The sequence below is a fragment of the Oncorhynchus mykiss genome, chromosome 5 (assembly GCF_057628025.1).
Source record: "Oncorhynchus mykiss isolate SJ-2025 chromosome 5, ASM5762802v1, whole genome shotgun sequence".
Classification (NCBI taxonomy): Eukaryota; Metazoa; Chordata; class Actinopteri; order Salmoniformes; family Salmonidae; genus Oncorhynchus; species Oncorhynchus mykiss.
In genome coordinates, this window is record NC_143026.1 from 29,331,353 (window position 1) to 29,357,998 (window position 26,646).

At 40.8% G+C, this 26,646-nt stretch overlaps 1 protein-coding gene across 2 annotated transcripts in view; it reads right to left on the reverse strand.

The window, feature by feature from the left end:
• Window positions 1–26,646, reverse strand: part of LOC110523562 (atrial natriuretic peptide receptor 2) — a 58,035-nt gene that overhangs the window by 22,328 nt on the left and 9,061 nt on the right. For both annotated transcript variants that reach the window (XM_021602362.3, XM_021602361.3), the window contains exons 3-8: window positions 23,169–23,282; window positions 22,222–22,357; window positions 21,969–22,063; window positions 19,578–19,713; window positions 12,772–12,856; window positions 272–392 (exon numbers count right to left, since the gene is read on the reverse strand). In XM_021602362.3, coding sequence (XP_021458037.2) covers window positions 272–392; window positions 12,772–12,856; window positions 19,578–19,713; window positions 21,969–22,063; window positions 22,222–22,357; window positions 23,169–23,282 — 687 coding nt within the window. The remainder of the gene's footprint in view (window positions 1–271; window positions 393–12,771; window positions 12,857–19,577; window positions 19,714–21,968; window positions 22,064–22,221; window positions 22,358–23,168; window positions 23,283–26,646) is intronic.

Genomic DNA, 26,646 nt, shown 5'->3' on the forward strand with positions numbered 1-26,646 from the left:
CAAGATAAACTGCATCTGTTGAGCCTTTTCTTTCCCACTGGCTAAAATGGAATTCTAATCTGCTAGAGAAACAACAACATCTTAATCTCGGATGCACGGCAGTGCCAGGACTACTGACCAAATCTAAACAATATTAAGATCAAATTGTGAGGAAATGTTTTAGGCTGCCAGCATGTCATAATATGAGATCGCTCTGAACAAATAATAAACAACATAATACAGGTCATTCATTGGTTTGAACTCTTGAGTCTTATTTCAGAGACAAATGTACCTGTGAGAGGGTGAGACGGCTGCCTGCTTTTTTAGGATATTTGTTGGGGCTCTCAAACTGCAGGTCCTCCCACTTTATCCTCCACAGCATTCCAGCCAACTCCTTTTCCAGCTTCAGTTTCCTTCAACAGCAGGAGGACACATGAATAAAAGTGTTTACAACAAAGGCACCGAACTGAAACTCGAACATTATGCATACATCGTTGTTATCAGATTGTTCTAACATGATAGAATCATTACTGTTATGATCTTTCAACATAATTGACACTTGCCATATCAAATGAGATATTCAACTTTTGTCCGTGGTATTTCCTCAGATACTATCTGATTAAATGAATGATTAGGGCTCAGCAATCTAACACTGACAAAGGGTCAAGTTTGAACTGTCCACAGCTCTATGAAAAATGATCCAAATAAAGTTGTGGTATTATGATAATAACTTTAATGATGTAATGTTACAATTCTACCTCCCCAGTGTCGATCAAACTGTAAGTTACCAGAACAAAACTAAATACCGTGTGACCAAAAATAGACCACTTCAAAATATTTTTAAACACCAGTGTATAACTGGAAGTCACTCTGAAAAGTGAAGAAGAAAAAAATCCAAGTGAATAAACACATCTGGTGCAGATCTCTCAGGACCTGGTGTTTCTCAACATCCCCCCCGATTTGCTGCAAAAAATCCATGTTTTTAAAATCCTCAAGCATGGCTTCAATGTTAGGAATGTGAGCGTTTTGAGGGGGAAATCGTTATTAGTTTGATACGTTGAACATGAAGGGGAAAAAGAGCAGAGCCACACATTCCAGGTCAGTCTAAAAGGTGCAAGACACTTCCAGACAGTGCCAGTATATTATTGCAGCGTTTGCATATTGGTGGATTTTGCCCCTCTGCTGAGCCACCTATTGAATAATTATTTAACTACATGTACCATACATGTGACTTGAAAATGTGTTCTGGAGAAACAAATAAAACAGCTATTTTCACTCACATGTACAGTACATGTGGTTAAACAATTATTCATATATTCCTAATTTCCTCTTTCTGCAAGTGCTGCATTTCCACCCACAGTGGCTAATCACCATTCATTCTGATCTTAACTCCCGTCCTCCTTTTGCTGGGTCTTAACATTGAAGACTTGGAGCTGTTCTTGATGTGTATGCACAGGAACCAACTTCCATGGCCCTGCATTCCAGAGTAGCCATTTCAGAGTAGAAAACAAAAGGTACTGGGCTTTCAAGTGACTACAAGATAAGCCTCATCTTAGTAAGTAAGTGTCTGATCAGCTACTTTTAGTCAATTCATAAACCAGATTAAAACTTGTAAGTCTCTTGGGGTATGTCTCTATGTCTCTATAAACTTGGCACATCTAGCCACTGGGATTTTTGCCCATTCTTCAAGGCAAAACTGCTCCAGTTCCTTCAAGTTGGATGGGTTCCGCTCGTGTATAGCAATCTTTAAGTCATACCACAGATTCTCAATTGGATTGAGGTCTAGGCTTTGACTAGGCCATTCCAAGACATTTAAATGTTTCCCCTTAAACCACTCTAGTGTTGCTTTAGCAGTATGCTGATTGGTTGTTGATTTGTGTAAAGTTATTTGTTTCATGCCCGTGAGTATATACAGTTGATGTCAGAAGTTTACATACACCTGAGCCAAATACATTTAAACACAGTTGCACAATTCCTGTAATTTAATCCTAGTAAACATTCCCTGTCTTAGGTCAGTTAGGATCACCACTTAATTTTAAGAATGTGAAATGTCAGAATAATAGCAGAGAGAATGATTTATTTCAGTATTTGGTAGCATTGCCTTTAAATTGGTTAACATGGGTCAAACCTTTCGGGTAGCCTTCCACAAGCTTCCCACAATAAGTTGGGTGAATTTTGAACCATTCCTCCTGACTGAGCTGGTGTAACTGAGCCAGGTCTGTAGGCCTCCTTGCTCGCACAAGCTTTTTCAGTTATGCCCACAAATTTTCTATAGGATCGAGGTCAGGGCTTTGTGATGGCCACTCCAATACCTTGACTTTCTTGTCCTTAAGCCATTTTGCCACAAATCTGGAAGTATGCTTGGGATCATTGTCCATTTGGAAGACCCATTTGCGAACAAGCTTTAACTTCCTGACTGATATCTTGAGATGTTGCTTCAATATATCCACATAATTTTCCTTCTCATGATGCCATCTATTTTGTGAAGTGCACCAGTCCCTCCTGCAGCAAAGCACCCCCACAACACGATGCTGCCACCCCCGTGCTTCACGGTTGGGCTGGTGTTCTTTGGCTTGCCTTTTTCCTCCAAACATAACGATGGTCATTATGGCCAAACAGTTTTACTTTTGTTTCATCAGACCAGAGGACATTTCTCCAAAAAGTACTATCTTTGACCCCATGTGCAGTTGCAAACCATAGTCTAGGTTTTTTATGGTGGTTTTGGAGCAGTGGCTTCTTCCTTGCTGAGCCTTTCAGGTTATGTCAATATAGGACTTGTTTTACTGGATATAGATACTTTTGTACCTGTTTCCTCCAGCATCTTCACAAGGTCCTTTGCTGTTGTTCTGGGTTTGATTTGCACTTTTCGCACCAAAGTACATTCATCTCTAGGAGACAGAACACGTCTCCTTCGTGGGCAGTATTTTTTATTTTACTAGGCAAGTCAGTTAAGAACAAATTCTTATTTTCAATGACAGCTTAGGAACAGTGGGTTAACTGCCTTGTTCAGGGGTAGAACGACAGATTTTTACCTTGTCATCTTGTGGATTCGATCTTTCAACCTTTCGGTTACTAGTCCAACACTCTAACCACTAGGCTACCTGCCACCCAACTGGAATTGTGATACAAGTGAAATAAGTGAAATAATCTGTCTGAAAACAATTGTTGGAAAAATTACTTGTGTCATGCACAAAGTAGATGTCCTAACCAATTGCCAAAACTATAGTTTGTTAAAAAGACATTTGTTGGGTGGTTGAAAAACAAGTTTTAATGACTCCAACCAAAGTGTATGTACATTTCCGACTTCAACTGTATAAGCTCTCTGGACTGTGCCCGTGTGGAAGAATGGAAATGTCACATTATCGCTGGGGAGCGGAGCAATCTTTTAAGGCAGGAAACACTATTAAACCAATTCTCTCTCCCCCCAAAATTATTTTTCTATTTAAAGGCCTTCATTTGCAGTCTGGTAGCCGCAGCACCAAAGTGCTCCACACTAGCTCTATTGTTTCATAAATCCCATATGTGAATACCTTTGCTGGACAAACTCTCCATTAAACTACAGAGCCCTATGGTAGGTTCTGCTCAACATCCCCTAACACTTCACCAGGGATGGGGAGTTGTAATCCGTTACATGTAAGGGATTACAAAAAAACACTAACTGTCATCGTTACATTACCAGCTAAATTATTGTAATCAGATTACAGATGCTTTTGAAAAACTAGATGATTACTTCAATGATGACTTTTAAACTCAGAAAAGATGTTTGCGAAAAAAAATATTTGACACTTCTCTGTTTTCGCAATGACATTCAAATCAGCATTGAAAAAAGGCGCAAGTTTAAGTTTGTTCCACCTGAGCGAGTCTGACCACAAGTAAGAGACCACTATGATGACACACCAAATGTGCTTAATGGATCGCGGGAAAAGAGCAGGAATAGGCTTTTGTAGGCTACTGTCCAAGCTATGTATTCCAATGGTGCAACTGCTGTCGGCATCCAAAGATTATCCAATTTGAATAAACGCTTGGAGGTAAGGATGACAGCAGTGGTGTAGTCTACAGCGATACGGATATCACTTATTATTGATATCTTCATAGCGCATTGATGTGAATCACACTGCTGCTCTCTCATTTATGTATTTGCGCCTTACGGATTGTGGTTGTTGTGGATGGCTGTTCACAAATCTAAATGTGTATTTGAACCCAATAAAGGTTGAATTCAAGAAGTTTAAGCTGCCTATCAATGTCACACCCTGGTCGAAGTATTTTGTGTTTATCTTTAGTTATTTGGTTAGGCCAGGGTGTGGCATGGGTTTTTGTAGGTGGTGTGTATGTATGGGGATTGTAGCTAGTGGGGTGTTCTAGCTAAGTCTATGGCTGTCTGAAGTGGTTCTCAATCAGAGGCAGGTGTTTATCGTTGTCTCTGATTGGGAACCATATTTAGGCAGCCATATTCTTTGAGTTTTTCGTGGGTGATTGTCCTTAGTGTCCTGATGTCATTGTTCTGTGTTAGGTTACACAAGTATAGGCTGTTTCGGTTTTCGTTAAGTTTATTGTTTTGATAGTGTTTGTGTTTAGTGTGTTACTTCATTAAACATGGATTGCAATAGACACGCCGCATTTTGGTCCGACTCTCCTTCTCACCAAGAAAACCGTAACAGAATCACCCACCACAAAAGGACCAAGCAGCGTGTCAACAGGCAGGAGCAGCGCGAGGAGATGCGCAATAAGGATTTCTGGACATGGGAGGAAATCCTCGACGGGAGAGGACCCTGGGCTAAACCAGGGGAGTGTAGCCGCCCAAAGGTGCAGCAGGAGAAGAAACAACAGGAGCAGCCCAAAGAGGAGTACAGTATGGAGTATACGACTTGGGAGGAGATCGACAGGTGGGCGGCCGACCCAGGGAGAGTGCCGGAGCCCGCTTGGGATTCGATGGAGCAGTGCGCGGAAGGATATAGGAGAATGGAGTTTGCGAAGCAAGCAAGGCGGCGCGGACGGAGGCCCCATAGTCAGCCCCAAAAATGTCTTGGGGAGGTGCTCAGGGAGAGTGTGGCAGAGTCAGGAGCCAGACCTGAGCCAACTCTCCCTGTTTATCGTGAGGAGCCAAGGAGGAGACCAGAACCAGAGCCGGTGTTGGAGGTGAGCGAAACAGAGACTGTGAAGGAGTTAATGGGGAAATTGGAGGAGAGAGAAATGAGGGAGTTGCTGTGTTGGTGCATTTTGCATAGAATTCGCCTGACGGAACGTGTCAGGGATTTGATGGCACCTGGGTTAGCGCTCCATACTCGTCCTGAGGTCCGTTTTAGTCGGCTGGTGAAGTTGGTTCCAGTCTCACGCATCAGGCCTCCTGTGCCCATCCCTAGCCTTGTACGTCCTGTGCCAGCACTACGCATCAGGCCTACAGTGCGCCTCGCCTGTTCAGCGCAGCCAGAGCCTTTCTCCTCTCCTGCGCTGCCGGAGTCTCCCGCCTGTTCAGCGCAGCCAGAGCCTTTCTCCTCTCCTGCGCTGCCGGAGTCTCCCGCCTGTTCAGCGCAGCCAGAGCCTTTCTGCTCTCCTGCGCTGCCGGAGTCTCCCGCCTGTTCAGCGCAGCCAGAACTGCCAGTCTGCATGAAGCAGCCCGAGCTGCCAGTCTGCAATGAGCTGCCAGTCTGCAATGAGCTGCCAGCCTGCAAGGAGCTGCCAGCCTGCAAGGAGCTGTCAGTCTGCATGGAGCAGCCTGAGCTGGCAGTCTGCATGGAGCAGCCTGAGCTGTCAGTCTACATGAAGCAGACCGAGCTGTCAGTTTGCAAGGAGCAGCCAGAGCTGTCAGTCTACATGAAGCAGCCAGAGCTGCCAGTCTGCAAGGAGCTGCCAGCCTGCAAGGAGCTGCCAGTCTGCATGGAGCAGCCTGAGCTGCCAGTCTGCATGGAGCAGCCTGAGCTGCCAGTCTGCATGGAGCAGCCTGAGCTGTCAGTCTACATGAAGCTGCCAGTCTGCAAGGAGCTGCCAGTCTGCAAGGAGCTGCCAGTCTGCAAGGAGCTGCCAGCCTGCAAGGAGCTGTCAGTCTGCATGGAGCAGCCTGAGCTGTCAGTCTGCATGGAGCAGCCTGAGCTGTCAGTCTGCATGAAGCAGCCCGAGCTGTCAGTTTGCAAGGAGCAGCCAGAGCTGTCAGTCTACATGAAGCAGCCAGAGCTGCCAGTCTGCAAGGAGCTGCCAGTCTGCAAGGAGCTGCCAGTCTGCAAGGAGCTGCCAGTCTGCAAGGAGCTGCCAGTCTGCAAGGAGCTGCCAGCCTGCAAGGAGCTGTCAGTCTGCATGGAGCTGCCAGTCTGCAAGGAGCCGCCAGAGCTGCCTGTCTGCAGGATGCCGCTAAAGCTGCCAGTCTGCAAGGAGCCGCCAGAGCTGCCAGTTAGCATGGAGCAGCCAGGGCCGCCAGTCAGTATGGAGCAGCCAGGGCCGCCAGTCAGCATGGAGCAGCCAGGGCAGCCAGTCTGCATGGAGTTGTCAGTCAGCATGGAGCAGCCAGAGCTGCCAGTCAGCATGGAGCTGCCAGTCAGCATGAAGCAGCCAGAGCTGCCAGTCAGCATGGAGCTGCCAGTCAGCATGGAGCAGCCAGAGCTGCCAGTCAGCATGGAGCAGCCAGTCATCATGGAGCAGCCAGTCAGCATGGAGCAGCCAGAGCTGCCAGTCGACCAGACTCTTCCAGATCTGCCAGTCGACCAGACTCTCCCAGATCTGCCAGTCGACCAGACTCTCCCAGATCTGCCAGTCGACCAGACTCTCCCAGATCTGCCAGTCGACCAGACTCTCCCAGATCTGCCAGTCGACCAGACTCTCCCAGATCTGCCAGTCGACCAGACTCTCCCAGATCTGCCAGTCGACCAGACTCTCCCAGATCTGCCAGTCGACCAGACTCTCCCAGATCTGCCAGTCGACCAGACTCTCCCAGATCTGCCAGTCGACCAGACTCTCCCAGATCTGCCAGTCGACCAGACTCTCCCAGATCTGCCAGTCGACCAGACTCTCCCAGATCTGCCAGTCGACCAGACTCTCCCAGATCTGCCAGTCGACCAGACTCTCCCAGATCTGCCAGTCGACCAGACTCTCCCAGATCTGCCAGTCGACCAGACTCTCCCAGATCTGCCAGTCGACCAGACTCTCCCAGATCTGCCAGTCGACCAGACTCTCCCAGATCTGCCAGCCGACCAGACTCTCCCAGATCTGCCAGCCGACCAGACTCTCCCAGATCTGCCAGCCGACCAGACTCTCCCAGATCTGCCAGCCGACCAGACTCTCCCAGATCTGCCAGCCGACCAGACTCTCCCAGATCTGCCAGCCGACCAGACTCTCCCAGATCTGCCAGCCGACCAGACTCTTCCAGATCTGCCAGCCGACCAGACTCTTCCAGATCTGCCAGCCAGCCAGGATCTGGTAGATTCATCAACCTGCCTGAGCTGCCCCTCAGTCCCGAGCTGCCCCTCAGTCCCGAGCTGCCCCTCAGTCCAGTGGGGTTCTGGGTGAGGACTACTAGGCCATGGTCGGCGGCGAGGGTGGACTATCCAGGGACGCGAGGAGAGGGGACTAAGACATTGATTGAGTGGGGTCCACATCCCGCGCCGGAGCCGCCACCATGGACAGACGCCCACCCGGACCCTCCCTATTGTTTTGAGGTGCGTTCGGGAGTCCGCACCTTAGGGGGGGGGGGTTCTGTCACACCCTGGTCGAAGTATTTTGTGTTTATCTTTAGTTATTTGGTTAGGCCAGGGTGTGGCATGGGTTTTTGTAGGTGGTGTGTATGTATGGGGATTGTAGCTAGTGGGGTGTTCTAGCTAAGTCTATGGCTGTCTGAAGTGGTTCTCAATCAGAGGCAGGTGTTTATCGTTGTCTCTGATTGGGAACCATATTTAGGCAGCCATATTCTTTGAGTTTTTCGTGGGTGATTGTCCTTAGTGTCCTGATGTCATTGTTCTGTTAGGTTACACAAGTATAGGCTGTTTCGGTTTTCGTTAAGTTTATTGTTTTGATAGTGTTTGTGTTTAGTGTGTTACTTCATTAAACATGGATTGCAATAGACACGCCGCATTTTGGTCCGACTCTCCTTCTCACCAAGAAAACCGTAACAATCAATCATTGTTTTTGAAACCAGTGGACAGCCAGGGGAAAATGTGCTATTGCAACAGCTGCATAGTGCAGATCCCAGCCTAAGGAATAAAAGTCTGTTTTATTGCTCAATCTAATTCATGCTGATAAAAAAAATCCATAGTCCTAATGGACACATGCTCAAACTCACACACTTTTGATAGACATAAAGGGGCAATCTGTAGTTGCTACATCCATTTTTGGACTTATAAATTATATTTACGGTACCAGTCAAAAGTTTGGACATACCTACTCATTCCAGGGGTTTTCTTAATTTTTACTACTTTCAACATTGTAGAAAAATAGTGAAGACATCAAAACTATGAAATAACACATATGGAATCATATAGTGACCAAAAAAGTGTTATACAAATTAAAATACATGTTCTATTTTGTCACGTTCGTTGAATGGAGGAGACCAAGGCGCAGCGTGATGTGAATACAGTCTTCTATTTATTAACGAAGAAACAAACTATACAAAACAACAAAAGGAACGTGACGCTGTATATAAACAAGTGCCGACACAGGCAACTAACCATAGAAAAACAAAACCCCTAGACAGGAACAAAAACACATACATCACCCATGTCACACCCTGACCCAACCAAAATAATAAAGAACACAAAGAGAACTAAGGTCAGGGCGTGACATATTTGAGATTCGTCAAAGTAGCCACCCTTTGCCTTGATGACAGCGTTGCACTTTTTTGGTTACTACATGATTCCATATGTGTTATTTCATAGTGTTGATGTATTCACTATTGTTCTACACTGTAGAAAATAGTAAAAATAAAGAAAACCCTTGAATGAGTAGGTGTCCTAAAACTTTTGACCGGTGGTGTATATCCATTGATTCTTGAAGAATATAACATATAAATAAATGGCTCATAAGCTTAGTTCAACTGTCACACTCCATGAGAACCCAAAATAAAAGCTTGTTTTTGTCCAATGTCTGTAAACATTGTAAATGTAAACAAAGACTGTATAGCCTCATACCATGGTTAAAACAATAATTTTGATATCATGGATGGTCAGTCCTTGCATCCATAGCTCTGTCTATTAATCTGAGAGTGGTTCAATTTCTCCAGGCCCATCCCTTAGCTTTTTACCAAAACAGAGGAGGGGCGACCGTTTTGTTATTGTGTCATCTGTGGATTTGCCCTTTAAACTGCTGCATATTGTCAATATATCAAAGTGTCACCAACAAAAAGGTAAACAATGGGCCTATGCAGCATATGACATTCATTTTCCAAATGAAAATAGCCCTTTTCAGTAGTGCTCAAAGCATGCCATTCCATGAGCGCGGCATTTATTTTTCAACTCGAACCAATGAGCCCAATCAGTCCTCCATGACAACAAAATCATAAACAGAGTAGGGCTGTCTTATAAATCCTTAGTTTTGGGGTTATTCTCAAGTAAAATAATTTGGCTAATCTATACTTCCATATTTCCAAGTCCTATTGTTGAAGATCAAGGGGTATATAATTTATTGTAATGACTGGAATTCTGATAGCCTTTGGTTTTAATGTAAAGATCTAATTTAATTGTATTATATGTAGTAGAAAGCGATGGGTTAGAAGAAGCCTACATTACCAACTCATAAATTAAAATCTAACATCCATATATGGCCAGCAATTTAAACTTTAACATTGATTTATCTTGCAATAGATTTTGTTCAATTGGTAACCAACATTTCTGTCTTTCTAATGCCTCTTAAAACCTCTCTGGGATATGTGGGACGGTAGTGTCCCACCTCGCCAACAGCCAGTGAAAGTGCAGGGCGCAAAATTCAAAACAAAAAAAATCTCATAATTAAAATTCCTCAAGCATACAAGTGTTTTACACAATTTTAAAGATACAATTCTGATTAATCCAGCCACTGTGTCTGATTTCAAAAATGTTTTACAGCGAAAGCACCAAAAACGATTATGTTAGGTCACCACCAACTCACAGAAAAACATAGCCATTTTTCCAGCCAAAGAGAGGAGTCACAAAAAGCTCAAATAGAGAAAATTAATCACTAACCTTTGATCTTCATCAGATGACACTCATAGGATGTTATGTTACACAATACATGTATGTTTTGTTTGATAAAGTGCATATTTATATAAAAAAATCTCTTTTTACATTGGCGCGTTACGTTCAGTAGTTCTAAAACATGCAGTGATTGTGCAGAGGGCCACATGAATTCACAGAAATACTCATTATAAATGTTGATGAAAATTCAAGTGTTATGCATGGAACTTTAGATACACTTCTCCTTAATGCAACCGCTGTGTCAGGTTTAAAAAAAAACTTAACAGAAAAAGCATAATCTGAGTACGGCGCTCAGAGCCCAAACCAGCCAAAATAAATATCCGCCATGTTGGGTAGTCAACATTAGTCAAAAATAGCATTATAAATATTCACTTACCTTTGATGATATTCATCAGAATGCACTTCCAGGATTCGCAGTTCCACAATAAATGTTTGTTTTGTTCGATAATGTCCATCATTTATGTCCAAATAGCTTATTTTGTTAGGGCATTTGGTAAACAAATCCAAAACCGCGTTCAGGTCCAACCAAACGTCGGACGAAAAGTTAAAAAAGTTCCGTTACAGCCTGTAGAAACTTGTCAAACGATGTATGGAATCAATCTTAAGGATGTTTTTAACATAAATCTTCAATAATATTCCAACCGGACAATTCCTTTGTCTTCAGAAAAGCAAAGGAATGGGAGATACTTCTCATGTGAAATGCGCGTGACTCTGACTCATTCCTCTCTCATTCGGTCCCACTTCAGAGTAGAAGCCTCAAACAACGTTCTAAAGACTGTTGACATCTAGTGGAAGCAATATCCCACTGTATCTACAATAGGGGCTGGGTTAAAAAACTACAAGCCTCAGATTTCCCACTTCCTGGTTGGATTTTTCTCAGATTTTTGCCTGCCATATGAGTTCTGTTATACTCACAGACATCATTCAAACAGTTTTAGAAACTTCAGAGTGTTTTCTATCCAATACCACTAATAATATGCATATATTAGCATCTGGGACAGAGTAGCAGGCAGTTTACTCTGGGCACCTTATTCATCCAACCTACTCAATACTGCCCTCCTGTCACCAATAAGTTAATTAAGGGGGAAGTAATCTAAAAGTAACTGAATGTAATCAGATTACATTACTGAGATTGGGTAATCCAAAAGTTACGTTACTGATTCCAATTTTGGATAGGTAACTAGTAACTGTAACAGATTACATTTAGAATGTAACCTACCCAACCCTGCACTTCACACACATTTAAACCCAGTCAGTCTTTATTAGAAAGCCAAGATGACCCTTCTTTGAATGTTGTAAGATACACATGGAAGGAAATGACACCTTAAATTGTGAAGTCTGTGAGAAATGTGTTTGTTCACAACCCCTATAAGAGAACCCTATATAGCCAAATAATGGAGTTTCATATAAAGCCAATGACCCAAACATATGTTTCACTCCAGAAACGCAATTCTGCCTATTTCCTGAGGAATACCTAGTATCTAACTAGTATCTAACTGTGAGAAGTAATTATATAGATTTGGTCATTAAAATCCTGTCAAATAGAGGGAGGCCAATTCATGTTTTGATATTAAACATAACTAATATGAAATATCAGTGTTCAACCTGTGACGGACAACATTAACATCAATATTAGGGGTGACAGTAGATGCATTCATTTACTGCCAAAACTATATCTGCATGAAGAGCATGTGCGAACATTTACATGTCACTCTAGATAAGTAAGGGGTGTCAAATGTCCGGACCACGGGTGGTCTAAGTAAAAATAATATTGGGAAAACTAACTCGACATACTTTAAAATGACTAAAACCAAATCGAAACAGTGTAGAAATGAAAATGGACCTACATTCATACATTTCCTTGACTGTGTCCAGCTCGCTAATAATCACATAAATTAAAGCTAGACATTCAGGCAGCTTCGGAAATTCCAGAAACGATGGCTTTTTGCTAATTTTGACGGCGAGGAAGTGTAACCAATTGTCAGAGCAGCCCGCTAGACCTTGTTGAAGACCGAATGCAGCCCCTACATAGACAGGGTTGAGAGTACCAATCATTTCCCCAGCAGATGCACAAGCCCATGTGGGTGTTTCTAGCCTCCGCATTTAAAAATCCAATTATGAAAAACTAGAACTTATTTCCGAAAGCTCACCGGAACTCTATTTCATTTCACAAACAGGTTCATAGCAAAGTTCATAGAATGCGACTGGAGATCAAGCAAAGGTCTCTGTCTACATTCAATGTAAAGAATAATAAGAAAGGAACGTGTTAATTACTATTATGTGAGCGTAACTATGTGGTTGTTCAAATATTTAGGCCAGATAGTGTAACTGAGTTTACCTTGGGAAGTGACATACTTTTCTGCTTTACTTTTCCACCATCACTTGCTGAGTGGTTGCTCCTGGCAACAATCATGTACATTTCATGCTGGCACCTATAGTTGTGCTCCTAATAAATCCTCTTTGAAGCACATCAATTCTCTCTCTCTCTCGCTCTACCCCCCCCCTCTCCCTCCCTTCCTCTATCCCTCCCTCCCTCTCCCTCTCCCTCTCTGTCTCCCCCTCCCTCTACCTCCCTCCAAGATGAAAGATGTTCATTTCACTGCTTGGTCTTCAGAGCACAAGCCTGAATTAACAAACAACTCACCTATAAATGAGGAAGCTGGAGATTCCAAAAATGATGAGGGCTAAGCCAGACCCGACAGCTACAATCCCCAGCACTGGAAGATGACCTGAAAATACAGGGAAACACAGCAATGTACACATTTCTCCTTGTATTAACATTTCAAGATTTATAAAATTTGTTTTCAAAACCAAATTATGCTTTCAAAAATCAATAGTATTAAAACTCCACAATGCTTTCCTGAAATGAATATATTCTGTATTTGGGTACGGTAAAACTGTATTTGCTTAAATCACTGAACGCAACATGCACTTATTAGAAATAGGCTTCTATTTGAGCCAGGCGTCTATTTCCTTAATTCACACAGCTTTTGCTCATTTGCATAGTTAATTGTTTGATTCCAGCATTCACTTCCAGCATTTTAATCAACTTCTTTATTTTCTGCACTAATGTGTTACACACTGTGTCCCGTTTCTTTTTTCTTAGTATGTCAGAATAATTATTCTCCTCTTTAACTGTGCGTTTTTGATAGTTCATACTTTTGCCACTTAGGGCAATTGGCTGATTTCTGGGGGTTTGTACTCCCGAAGTTGTTGACTGTTTTGTGCTTGCCAGTTAGCTAGTAGTTCTCAGCTGTTAGCAGCAGGCGCGCAATAGCCCCATGGCTACCTCGCAGCTCCCCGGGGGCCTGCCGAGACTACCTCGCAGCTCCCCCAGGGCCTGCCGCTTAGCCCACAGAGAGAAGCACAAGGTTGAACTTCACTCAACTTTCTAGAGCAGTGGTCACCAACCGGTCGATCGCGATCGACTGGTCGATGTCCAAGGCATTCTAAGTCGATTGCCAAACATTTCTGTAAAAGAACAAACAATAAAGCCTTGTGTTCCTATGTTTTTTATTTGTCTCGGGCTGATGGCGGTAGATACACTTGATTCAGCTGGCTTGCAGGTGAACTGTTGCCATTTTGAACCATTTCATATGGTAGAAGGTACAAACTCTGCCATCCCGCCAGGCCCGAGAGCAAATCAAGTACACTATAGGCCTAACGCTGGTCAATTGGACTACCGTGTCTGCAGTAACGTAGCAGGAATAAAAGAAAGCTGTAGCAAAGTTGATACTATGAGATTTCAAAACTAGAGAGATACTAGAGATGAACTCACTCGCTCTTTGACAGTCTAAGTTCTTACTCAGCACTGTCAACACTTTGTATTCAACACTTTTATAAGGCATAAAATGTGTGTTCTTCATATTTCCACTCAGGGCTACAACAAGCACTGCAGCAGTAAGGAATGAGTATGAAAGTGTATCTATAGGCTTGCATTGTTGTTATTATTAGTGGCTTGGGTCTTTTTTAATATCAAGGAATAATTCACTTTCTCTGTTCATAGGAGTAACAACATGAATTACTTAAATGTATGCTCCCTCAACTGTGCCTCACAAGTAATACAACGATGGATCTATTACCGGTGTGTTCATATAGCCTACCTCAAATTTTTTAAATAATGCATTGGCAGGGCAATTCAAGCAAAGCCAATATGCGTAGATCATTTATAGGCAGGGCCTATAGCTTACTGTACAAACCTCATTGCTACAGTACAGTTTTAAAAGGGTTAATGTTTCATAGGCTTACGTTTAAGTCATGTTAAAAAAATTACTGAGCGGTAGATCTCGGCTTGCATTTTGACTCAGAAGATGATCTTGACTCAGAAAAGTATGGTGACCACTGTTCTAGAGTTTTCCCTGTTAACACTATCAACGTTTCCCTTTATTGTGGCAATTGTGATCGAATCAATGCAATATTATCCACTTTCAATGCAACATACCGAAACAAAACTAACAATGCAAGAGATTTGGTTGTAGGTTGTACTTTGATCTGGACTGTGTTTACTGCATGAGCGGTCATGAGTAGATGCGCTTGTTTTGAGATAAAAGCAAGAGCTGCACGTAGCCATGTGTGCACATTTGTTCATATCCTTTACTAGTTAGTGAGTTATTAGCCCAGTTATAGATCATTTGTAGTCAGCAATAAGGGAGTGATTGCTGCCTGCAAGAGCACAAAATGTTTACAATTCTAGACATATTTGAAAAGTGAGTCAGGTAAAGAGCTTTTTTTTCTTAAAGGGGCAGTGTTGTATTTTGAGACCGGTTTGAATAAGCTAAGTAGCCAATAGGCAGAAGGTGGCATAATTTGTCTGATTCACTGTGATAATGGTATGGGAATAATAATGCATTTTATTTTGTAAAGGTATTTTTTTGCATCAAACAACAAAACAACATTTTCAGTCACCTCCTTGTCTGAAGGACAAGTCCTGCATGTTTTTGTTTTTCAAAAGTCTCATGGAATGTAGGCCTACATTGAACACCAGACATTGACTGCTACTGTAGGGTGAATGATAAAATTGTTATGGGATGCATTTTCTCCATTGTTTTTGATGTTAGGCCACTCTGGTAGGCCTACATTATGATCAAATATCCACAGTAGCCTACTTGGGTACCGCCTCTGTGTTCACAGTAAACGCTCACTCAGTAAACGCGGACTGCATTTTCACAATGTTCAAGTTTGTGCTCAGCAGACCTGAAATATGCTCAGTGCTGATTTTTTTTTGAAGGAACATTGGTTAGCAGCCAATGGCTAGCGGTTTCTTACTAGCGATAAAAACAGATGATTGCCATCATTTTTCCAATCATTACTGAATTATTTAATGTAATAAGTCAAACATTAAACCTCGCAAACAATTCATAACATTTTTAAAAACGTTTATTTAATCAGGGGGGCCCAATTGAGACCAGGGTCTAATTTTCAATGGTTCCCTGAAAACAACATTACATTAGAACATCACAGGCATCATAAACAAATTATTAATGTCAATCAAAACTCATTTATCATTAGGGTTTTCAAAATTCCCTAGTGGCACCAGGGAGTCCAAAATGTGTAACTAAAAGCGGATTTACCTAGTTCGATGGAGACCCGACGAATCTCAAGAGTTAACCAAGACCTAGAGCTTTGTAAACAAAAATTGAATAATGAAGTGATCTACGGGACTTTAATGAGGACCAGCCAACCTTTTGACACAGGATACAGTGATGCGTATTAAAACTATCACCTGTGATAAAGCGAAGGGCACTATGGTTGACGACATCCAAAGGTTTAAGAGTAGTGGCTGCTGCATTCCGATTAATGGTGTCACCGTGGTCAAGAACTGTCAGGAAAGTTGACTGTACAATCTGCCTTCTGCTGTTCAGGGAGACTCACACTGGCCTAAATTAAGCTCACACTGGCCTAAATTGAACTCACACTGGCCTAAATTAAGCTCACACTGGCCTAAATTAAGCTCACACTGGCCTAAATTAAACTCACACTGGCCTAAATTAAACTCACACTGGCCTAAATTAAACTCACACTGGCCTAAATTAAACTCACACTGGCCTAAATTAAGCTCACACTGGCCTAAACTGAACTCACACTGGCCTAAATTAAGCTCACACTGGCCTAAATTAAACTCACACTGGCCTAAATTAAACTCACACTCTCCTAAATTAAACTCACACTGGCCTAAATTAAACTCACACTGGCCTAAATTAAACTCACACTCTCCTAAATTAAACTCACACTGGCCTAAATTAAACTCACACTGGCCTAAATTAAACTCACACTCTCCTAAATTAAACTCACACTGGCCTAAATTAAACTCACACTCTCCTAAATTAAACTCACACTGGCCTAAATCAAACTCACACTGGCCTAAATTAAACAAACTGGCCTAAATTAAACTCACACTGGCCTAAATTAAACAAACTGGCCTAAATTAAACTCACACTGGCCTAAATTAAACAAACTGACCTAAATCAAACTCACACTCTCCTAAATTAAACTCACACTGGCCTAAATTAAACTCACACTGGCCTAAATTAAACTCACACTCTCCTAAATTAAACTCACACTGGCCTAAATTAAACTCACACTGGCCTAAATTAAACTCACACTCTCCTAAATTAAACTCACACTGGCCTAAATTAAACTCACACTCTCCTAAATTAAACTCACACTGGCCTAAATCAAACTCACACTGGCCTAAATTAAACAAACTGGCCTAAATTAAACTCACACTGGCCTAAATTAAACAAACTGGCCTAAATTAAACTCACACTGGCCTAAATTAAACAAACTGACCTAAATCAAACTCACACTGGCCTAAATTAAACAAACTGGCCTAAATTAAACTCACATTGGCCTAAATTGAACAAACTGGCCTAAATTAAACTCACACTGGCCTAAATTAAACTAACTGGCCTATATTAAACTCACACTCTCCTAAATTAAACTCACACTGGCCTAAATTAAACTCACACTGGCCTAAATTAAACTCACACTCTCCTAAATTAAACTCACACTCTCCTAAATTAAACTCACCCTCTCCTAAATTAAACTCACACTGGCCTAAATTAAACTAACTGGCCTATATTAAACTCACACTCTCCTAAATTAAACTCACACTGGCCTAAATTAAACTCACACTCTCCTAAATTAAACTCACCCTCTCCTAAATTAAACTCACACTGGCCTAAATTAAACTAACTGGCCTATATTAAACTCACACTCTCCTAAATTAAACTCACACTGGCCTAAATTAAACTCACACTCTCCTAAATTAAACTCACCCTCTCCTAAATTAAACTCACACTCTCCTAAATTAAACTCACACTCTCCTAAATTAAACTCACACTGGCCTAAATCAAACTCACACTGGCCTAAATCAAACTCACACTGGCCTAAATCAAACTCACACTGGCCTAAATCAAACTCACACTGGCCTAAATCAAACTCACACTGGCCTAAATCAAACTCACACTGGCCTAAATCAAACTCACACTGGCCTATATTAAACTCACACTCTCCTAAATTAAACTCACACTCTCCTAAATTAAACTCACACTCTCCTAAATTAAACTCACCCTCTCCTAAATTAAACTCACACTGGCCTAAATTAAACTCACACTCTCCTAAATTAAACTCACACTCTCCTAAATTAAACTCACACTCTCCTAAATTAAACTCACACTCTCCTAAATTAAACTCACACTCTCCTAAATTAAACTCACCCTCTCCTAAATTAAACTCACACTCTCCTAAATTAAACTCACACTCTCCTAAATTAAACTCACACTCTCCTAAATTAAACTCACACTCTCCTAAATTAAACTCACACTCTCCTAAATTAAACTCACACTGTCCTAAATTAAACTCACACTCTCCTAAATTAAACTCACACTCTCCTTAATTAAACTCACACTCTCCTAAATTAAACTCACACTCTCCTAAATTAAACTCACACTCTCCTAAATTAAACTCACACTCTCCTAAATTAAACTCACACTCTCCTAAATTAAACTCACACTCTCCTAAATTAAACTCACACTCTCCTAAATTAAACTCACCCTCTCCTAAATTAAACTCACACTCTCCTAAATTAAACTCACACTCTCCTAAATTAAACTCACACTGTCCTAAATTAAACTCACACTCTCCTAAATTAAACTCACACTCTCCTAAATTAAACTCACACTCTCCTAAATTAAACTCACACTGTCCTAAATTAAACTCACACTCTCCTAAATTAAACTCACACTCTCCTAAATTAAACTCACACTCTCCTAAATTAAACTCACACTCTCCTAAATTAAACTCACACTGTCCTAAATTAAACTCACACTGTCCTAAATTAAACTCACACTCTCCTAAATTAAACTCACACTCTCCTAAATTAAACTCACACTCTCCTAAATTAAACTCACACTCTCCTAAATTAAACTCACACTGGCCTAAATTAAACTCACCCTCTCCTAAATTAAACTCACACTGTCCTAAATTAAACTCACACTGTCCTAAATTAAACTCACACTGTCCTAAATTAAACTCACACTCTCCTAAATTAAACTCACACTGGCCTAAATTAAACTCACACTCTCCTAAATTAAACTCACACTGGCCTAAATTAAACTCACACTCTCCTAAATTAAACTCACACTGTCCTAAATTAAACTCACACTCTCCTAAATTAAACTCACACTCTCCTAAATTAAACTCACACTCTCCTAAATTAAACTCACACTCTCCTAAATTAAACTCACACTCTCCTAAATTAAACTCACACTGTCCTAAATTAAACTCACACTCTCCTAAATTAAACTCACACTGTCCTAATTGGTGTCTTGGAGATATATGTAACGTTCCACTTGCTGCATCACTGCAGTTTTTCAAATGTGCCTTTTTCAACCATCCTCCTATAAGTGACCCTCTGCGTGGCTCCATTACAGTTCTCCTTCAGTCTACCTCATGCTACCTGAGTCAGAAGGTCATTCCTAGACATGGCAGAATCCTGTCTGCCTCTTAACCTTGTTCAGCAGGCATACTGTAATATATCATCGTGCTTGAGTGTCTCCCTCCTGTCTTCCTCATATACCACTGAGACAGCCAGACTCACAAGTCAGATAATTATTTGTGGATGGACTCTATTTGGAGAGATTGTTACTTGTCAACACTCTCCCCCTCATTCAATATCTATAGATACCATATCAACACATTGCAGTTGCCAACCTAATTATTATTTATTAGCTAATACATGTATATTACTTCATAACAAATGTTGCTCCTTCTACAGTAGCCACATTTTTTCATCCATATGTTCCTTCCATGAAAAAACATGTTGCACATGAAATAGAATCAACGTAGATGGTACAACATGTAGCAGAATTAGTCAAACTGCTGTACTACTATATAAGCACCTGACTTAACTATGAATGACTTGTACAGGAGCCAGCCTACTTTACATACCATCAGCACAGGTGGGGTCATCAGAAGAGAAGACGCAGGGTGGGTTATCCAGAGGTGGGCTTCCTTTGGGCCAATGAATCCTTTCCGTTGAGGACCAGATGATCTCTTTGTTAGTTCCATTGTAATGGGCCACAAGCTGCAAAACATCAAGAAAACGTTTATGCAATTTTTACAAACGCGATGTCAGAAATTCCCATGGCCAAATGATACATTCAGAGGGATGAAAATGGAGCATGTTACCTAACTAAAATGAGCTGTTTTCTCCACTTCAAATAAGAGCACAAAGCACAGTATCACTCTAATGAGTGCCTGTTTAAATTCACAGTAGCATTAAAGCTGCATATTAAAATAGTCGTTACTCTTGTTCAGTGCCTTTAAAACATATGAGCCCATCAGTGAAGAAAGCAAATCTTTGGCATGCTTTTTTGGGGCATGTCCATAATAAATAACTATGTGACTAAAATGTTCAACATTAACATATACTAATATGTATAGCAAGACACAATATTGTTGACTTAACAGAACTGGCAACTTTTCAGACAAATTAGCTGTTTGGAAAAGGTTGTCTGAGAAACGGTGGCCTTTCAGCTCTAGCAATGGGAGGTTTATTGTTTGATGCTATGGGATTTGTCAGCCCAGTCAATAGCTTCCCTTTTCACAGAAGGACATTGTGAAACATGACTCCCATGTCTCTAACCAGTCGCTGGAGAATGTCAGTTTAGCCTGCCTCCTTAGTGGAGGGCCAAACAGGCATGTTGGGTCTCACTGCTAGCCAGTCTGTGAAGGGGAAGGGCAGCCCCACTCAGAGGGATGTAAAAAACAATTCAGGTTGTAACCGTTTGTTGTGGAGCAGGAGGACCACTCAACTCAAACATTTATCAATGGATTCACTAGTTGCTGGTTTCTACAGACCGTGTCTTTCTAATCAGCTATTTATTCACATCGGGAAGTTTTGGTTAGGTTAGTGGACTCTCTGATCAATCTATTTATTCACACCGGGAAGTTTTGGTTAGGTTAGTGGACTCTCTGATCAATCTATTTATTCACACCGGGAAGTTTTGGTTAGGTTAGTGGACTCTCTGATCAATCTATTTATTCACACCGGGAAGTTTTGGTTAGGTTAGTGGACTCTCTGATCAATCTATTTATTCACACCGGGAAGTTTTGGTTAGGTTAGTGGACTCTCTGATCAATCTATTTATTCACACCGGGAAGTTTTGGTTAGGTTAGTGGACTCTCTGATCAATCTGGAACATTTTTGTCATCCAGAGAGCAACTCTGTAACAGTTCAGAGAGTCATGGAAGTGTTTGTAGAGCACAAGACAAGATAAACAAATATCTTCATTTGAATTTCAGGGAAAGTTTTGTTTTTTTACACATCTTATCATTAAAAGAGTACTGTACTCCAGAATACTGTATCTACCAAACAGTAATAGCCTTTGCATGATGTTGAACATTTACTTTTAATTACATTGATGGCATCTTGGCAATTCCCAAGAAAAGCATTGGGATTTCAGCTCCACATAATTCATTATGTGGAGAGGAATTTCGAGGGAAATTGTTGTTACAGTAATTACAGCAACTGTAACATCTGTAACAGATTAGACCGGTCCCCCAAAAGCCCTGCTCTCACTCATTACTAGTATTTACTACTGAAATATAAAATATAAAAACCATAAAGTAAAGAAATTGATCTTTTGACAACATATATTTTTGTAGTTTAGAAATATACATTTCTATGGAAATGTTGGCTAGAGCCATAAACAATAACTATAAATAAGACTGTATAAATAATCTGCATCCCTCATCACCTCTGTGGGATATTGTAAAAGCAGGAATTTGAAAATGAACAATGTTAATTAAAGTTTACATAGGAAAACACATATTGATAATGCCAAATGTTTACTTGGAGAACTCTTAAGGGTTATCTTGTAAATCACACTCAAAACTAACCTAAAAGTACCTTTGTCATAGTGAACATATGGCCACTCATCAAAGCATATTTGCATGACATCATTACATGCAGCTCAAATATCATGAAGATGCCAAAGTGATCAGTCTATCTGAGCCAGTCAGAGCCATGAGCTGCAGTCACCACCACTGTGCATTTTGTGCACTTCAGACCACAATTCAAACAGTATAAAATAATGGTGCACTGTCTACCACTATGGTAAATTAGCAACAAATGTATTGTGTAATGTTTATAAACTATTGGTCCTTTTTGAAATAGTAATAAGTATCCTGACCTGAACACAACTGTACAGTTAACTTGCCAGAAAAACAAAGCCTGAAAATAAAATAGCAAGTTGTGTCTTTCTGTGAGTGGCTTCCAAAATAGACAAGCTTTAGATGTCTTGCTTAAATTGATCTACCTGCAGAAGTATCACTTACCCCATACTCTCCCGATTCCTGGTTTGTCATTGCCCAGAGGTTAAAATCAGTGTTCCTGGCATTGTTTTTGTCTGTGGTCACAAGTCCTGTAACCCCTTAAACACAGAAAACCTTCACATTTAGACATTTCATATCACCCATAATGCAACAATGGGTTTAACAAATGCAATACCTCTTTCCTTCCCAATTGACACCAAATAGATGAATGCAAAGTCAACTAAACACATCACCATGATCAACTCATAATATTCACCCCAGAATCGCAGGTTTTGCATCCTCTGTGTGATGCTGATTCCATCGTTCTGGGAGCCCCCCTCAGCTAGCGTGTCCTCCAAGGCCTTAGCATACATCACAAAGCCATCATAGAAGCAGCCAGCGATGAAATCCATCTGAAAGGAATGGAATGGAGGTCTGTACATAAGCCAGCAAGATAGTATTCTTCATGATCTTCATGTCTGAAACAAGTCTGAAACCAACAGGAACCTGAACAGCTTCTAGCCCCAAGCCATAAGACTGCTACATAGTTAGGCAAATAGCTACCTGGACTATCTACATCGAGCCTTGTTGCATTTGACTCATCACATATGCTGCTGCTACTGCTTATTATCTATCCTGTTGCATAGTCACTTTACCACTACCTATATGTACATATCTACCTCAATTACCTTGTGCCCTTGCACAACAACTCGGTACTGGTACCCCGTGCACATCGCAAAGTTATCGTTAGTCATTGTATTCCTTGTGTTATTCTCTTCTATTATTTTAAAAATGTTCTCTCTGCATTGTCGGGAAGGGCCCGTATGTAAGCATTTCACCTGTTGTTTACGAAGCATGTGACAAATAACATTTGATTGATTGATTGACTTTGTTTACTATTTGCCTGGAATTCTACCTTGACCCCTGTAGGCATGGGTCTATGGCTGTCTCTAGTTAAATATCTGTTTGCATTACACTTAGTCTGCCAAAAGGCTATACATCTTCACAAAGAAGAGTGAAGTTTTTCATGAATCAAAGACGTCCATTAATAACTATGTATAAATGATCTGAATTTATGATCTCTCTTGGGTCCTTCGAAAGATATTTCAAAAACACAGTGCTTTTTTTCTAGTGTGGAGAATCCTATCAAAGGTGTAAAAGCCTTTCAACAAATAAACTTTGTGGCTCTGATGCTGAGATGTGGCAGGATTTCAAACAACTTACCAGAGAGGGTTCTATGTTCACATCAAAGTCCTTCTGAGCTCTAATGTGGAGCTCATCTTGGAACTGTTTGTATTCTGGATTATCAGGCTCCCTGTATGTTATTACCAACACAGACTGGGCGGAAGAGAGAGACAACAATGAGAAAGTGGAGCATTCCTGTGGAATTACACAGGGATGTAATTTCAACCTCAGTCCATAGGGGACTTGGCTTCGGGACACAACATCGGTAGTCTGTGTAATACTTGGAATCCCTGAGTTGTGCATCGTTTTCTATCAAATAAACATGAATCCAACTTTTGTCCAAACAGCAGACCAGGCAATTCACGTGAGACTTCCTACCACAAAATCTACCACTGTCTACACAGCAGGAATATGGTACGGATTTGATAAAAGTTGATTCATATGTTTATTTGATAGCGAGGGACACATTTCACTTCACGTCTGGTGGGTAGAGTTCCTAGAAATTACACATACACCTGAGTTGACAGGAAAGGGTTTTTTGGTGTAGTCGCAACCCACCAAAACAATTCACAACTCAGGGAGTCCCAACTAATACAGACTCTGGATGTCCCAGAGCTATACATTCTACAAACACGTCACACAATAATTAGATGCTACGCATTTGCTCAGCACCTGGATTAAACTCTAGTTTCATGTCAAGTCAAACAGCATTTACCGAGCCAAAGCAATCTAGTACAGCCATCTTTACCACTGCACAGGTCCCTGCAGCTACACTCTTCATCAAACCAGCCAGCCATACAAACCGCCTTCCTTCCCGCTCCCATGCATTGGCATGGTCCTAAAATCAGAACCTAATACCTCTCAACTGCATTTTCCTTTTAATCGGGATTGGAATGATTTTAGTATCCTATTTTAAATTGTTGGTGTTGAGCTGCCATACCCAACTGACGTGCTTGGAATTACACCCAGAGCATCATAAACATGTACCAACTACTGTTTGACAGATTTTTAATGGTATGCAGAGTGATTTCCTACTGGGTGGAAATGTCAATGATAAACATTACATTTGAAGTGTATTGTCAACACCAGAAGTAGGATTAATGACGAACAGATGTCTCCTCTTTTATAATCTAAACGGTCGAATTAAAAGTCCATTATGAGTAAACAGCAACAACATTATTTATAGTGAAGAATAGACAATCTGCTGTATCCAAATGCACTTAAACTTATAGACATGTCTTGAAGAGAAGGCAAAAACATAGAAGAGCAGCTGTGGTAACTCTGTATATTGCTTATGTTATCCCTCATTCCTAGTTGCACCACTTGTTACACATTTGCTATTACACGACAGTTGTGTCTTGTTGCATATTGTTTGATTATGTCTGGATGGAAAAGCACGCTTTCTGCCAAAGACTCAATATAAGGTCATCACTTGAGTTTTGACTTGTACCGTGCCTTGATATACTGAAATAAGCTTCATCCTGCTGAATGGCTCGACATAGTAATGATAAACAACCAACTTCCAAAAGCAATCAACGTTCTATGTGCAGCATATTGCCATTTTACTGAGTTACAGTTCATATGAGGAAATCAGTCAATTGAAAAAAATTCATTAGGGCCTAATCTATGGATTTCACATGACTTGGAATACAGATATTCGCCTGTTGGTCAAAGACACCTTACAAAAAATAGGCCTCAGGATCTTGTCACGGTATTTCTGTGCATTTAAATTGCCATCAATAAAAGGAATCAATATTAACTATGTATTAGTAAATCTCTACGAAGTTCTTCAGTTTATCTAAAATCCAACCAAAGTGTATTGGTCCCGTGCACAGGATACAGGGTGTAAACACTACAGTGAAATGCTTACTTGCAAGCCCACAACAGTGCAGTACACATTTATACATAATAAGTACATAATAAGTAATAGATAGGTAGTATGAAGAAAAATAGCCATGTTTGGAAATATATACATAATATTAATATACACTATAGACAATGAAATGTGCTAAAGTGAGTAGTGACATGGTTGAGCAGCTTTGATGAATAATAATAAATAGTAGCAGCAATGTTGCGTGTGTGTGTGTGTGTGTGTGTGTGTGTGTGTGTGTGTGTGTGTGTGTGTGTGTGTGTGTCCATCTAGTGTGTCCCACTATCTCCATCTACAGTGCCTTCAGAAACTATTCACACCCCTTGACTTTTGACACATGTTGATGTGTTATAAAGTAGGATTAAAATAGATTTAGTTCTCATTTTTGTCAACTATCTACACAAAATACTCAGTGGAAGAAAAATTCTACAATTTATAAAACATTTATGAAAAATAAAATAATAATATATTATTAGATAAGATAAGTACTCACCCCTTGAGTCAATACATTTTAGAAACACCTTTGGCAGCAATTACAGCTGCGAGTCTTTCTGGGTAAGTCTCTAAGAGCTTTACACACCTGGATTGTACAATATTTACCCATTATAATTTTTACAATTATTCAAGCTCTGTCGAGTTGGTTGTTGATCATTGCTAGAAAGCCATTTTCAAGTCTTGCCATAGATTTTCAAGCCGATTTAAGTCAAAACTTTAACTAGGCCACTCAAGAACATTCAATGTCATCTTGGTAAGCAACTCCAATGTATATTTGGCCTTGCGTTTTAGGTTATGTCCTGCTGAAAGGTGAATGTCTTCCAGTGGCTGTTGGGAAGCAGACTGAACCAGGTTTTCCTCTAAGATTTTGCCTGTGCTGAGCTGTATTCCGTTTCTCTTTTAAAACTCCCTAGTCCTTGCTGATGACAAACATACCCATAACATGATGCAGCCACCACCATGCTTGAAAATATGAAGAGTGGTACTCAGTGATGTGTTTTGTTGGATTTGCCCTAAACATAATGCTTTGTATTCAGGACAAAAAGCTAATTTCTTTGACACATTTTTTGCAGTATTACTTAAGTGCCTTGTAGCAAACAGGATGCATGCATTGGAATATTTTTATTCTGTACAGGCTTCCTTCTTTTCACTCTATCATTTAAGTGGAGTAACTACAATGTTGTTCCATCGTCATTTTTCTGATAATGAAACCATTAAACTAATTCACTGTTAAAATCACCATTGGCCTCATGGTGAAATCCCTGAGCAGTTTCCCTTCCCTTCCGGCAACTTAGTTAGGAAGAACGCCTGTATCTTTATAATGACTGTGTGCATTGATACACCATCCAATGCCTAATTAATAACTTCATCAAACTCAAAGGAATATTCAGCTTATTGACTCAAAACATTTCAGCTTTTCATTTTGTATTAATTAAAAAAAATGTTCTACAAACAAAATTCCACTTTGACATTATGGGGTATTTGTGTGTAGATCAGTGGCACAATTTTAAATTCAGGATGTAACAACAAAATGTGGGAAAAGTAAAGGGGTGTGAATACATTCTGAAGGCGCTGTAATGTCTGCAACTGCCAGCCAATAGCAGACATGTTTTGCACCACTTACTAATTAAGATGACTCAGTCAAGTTAATTA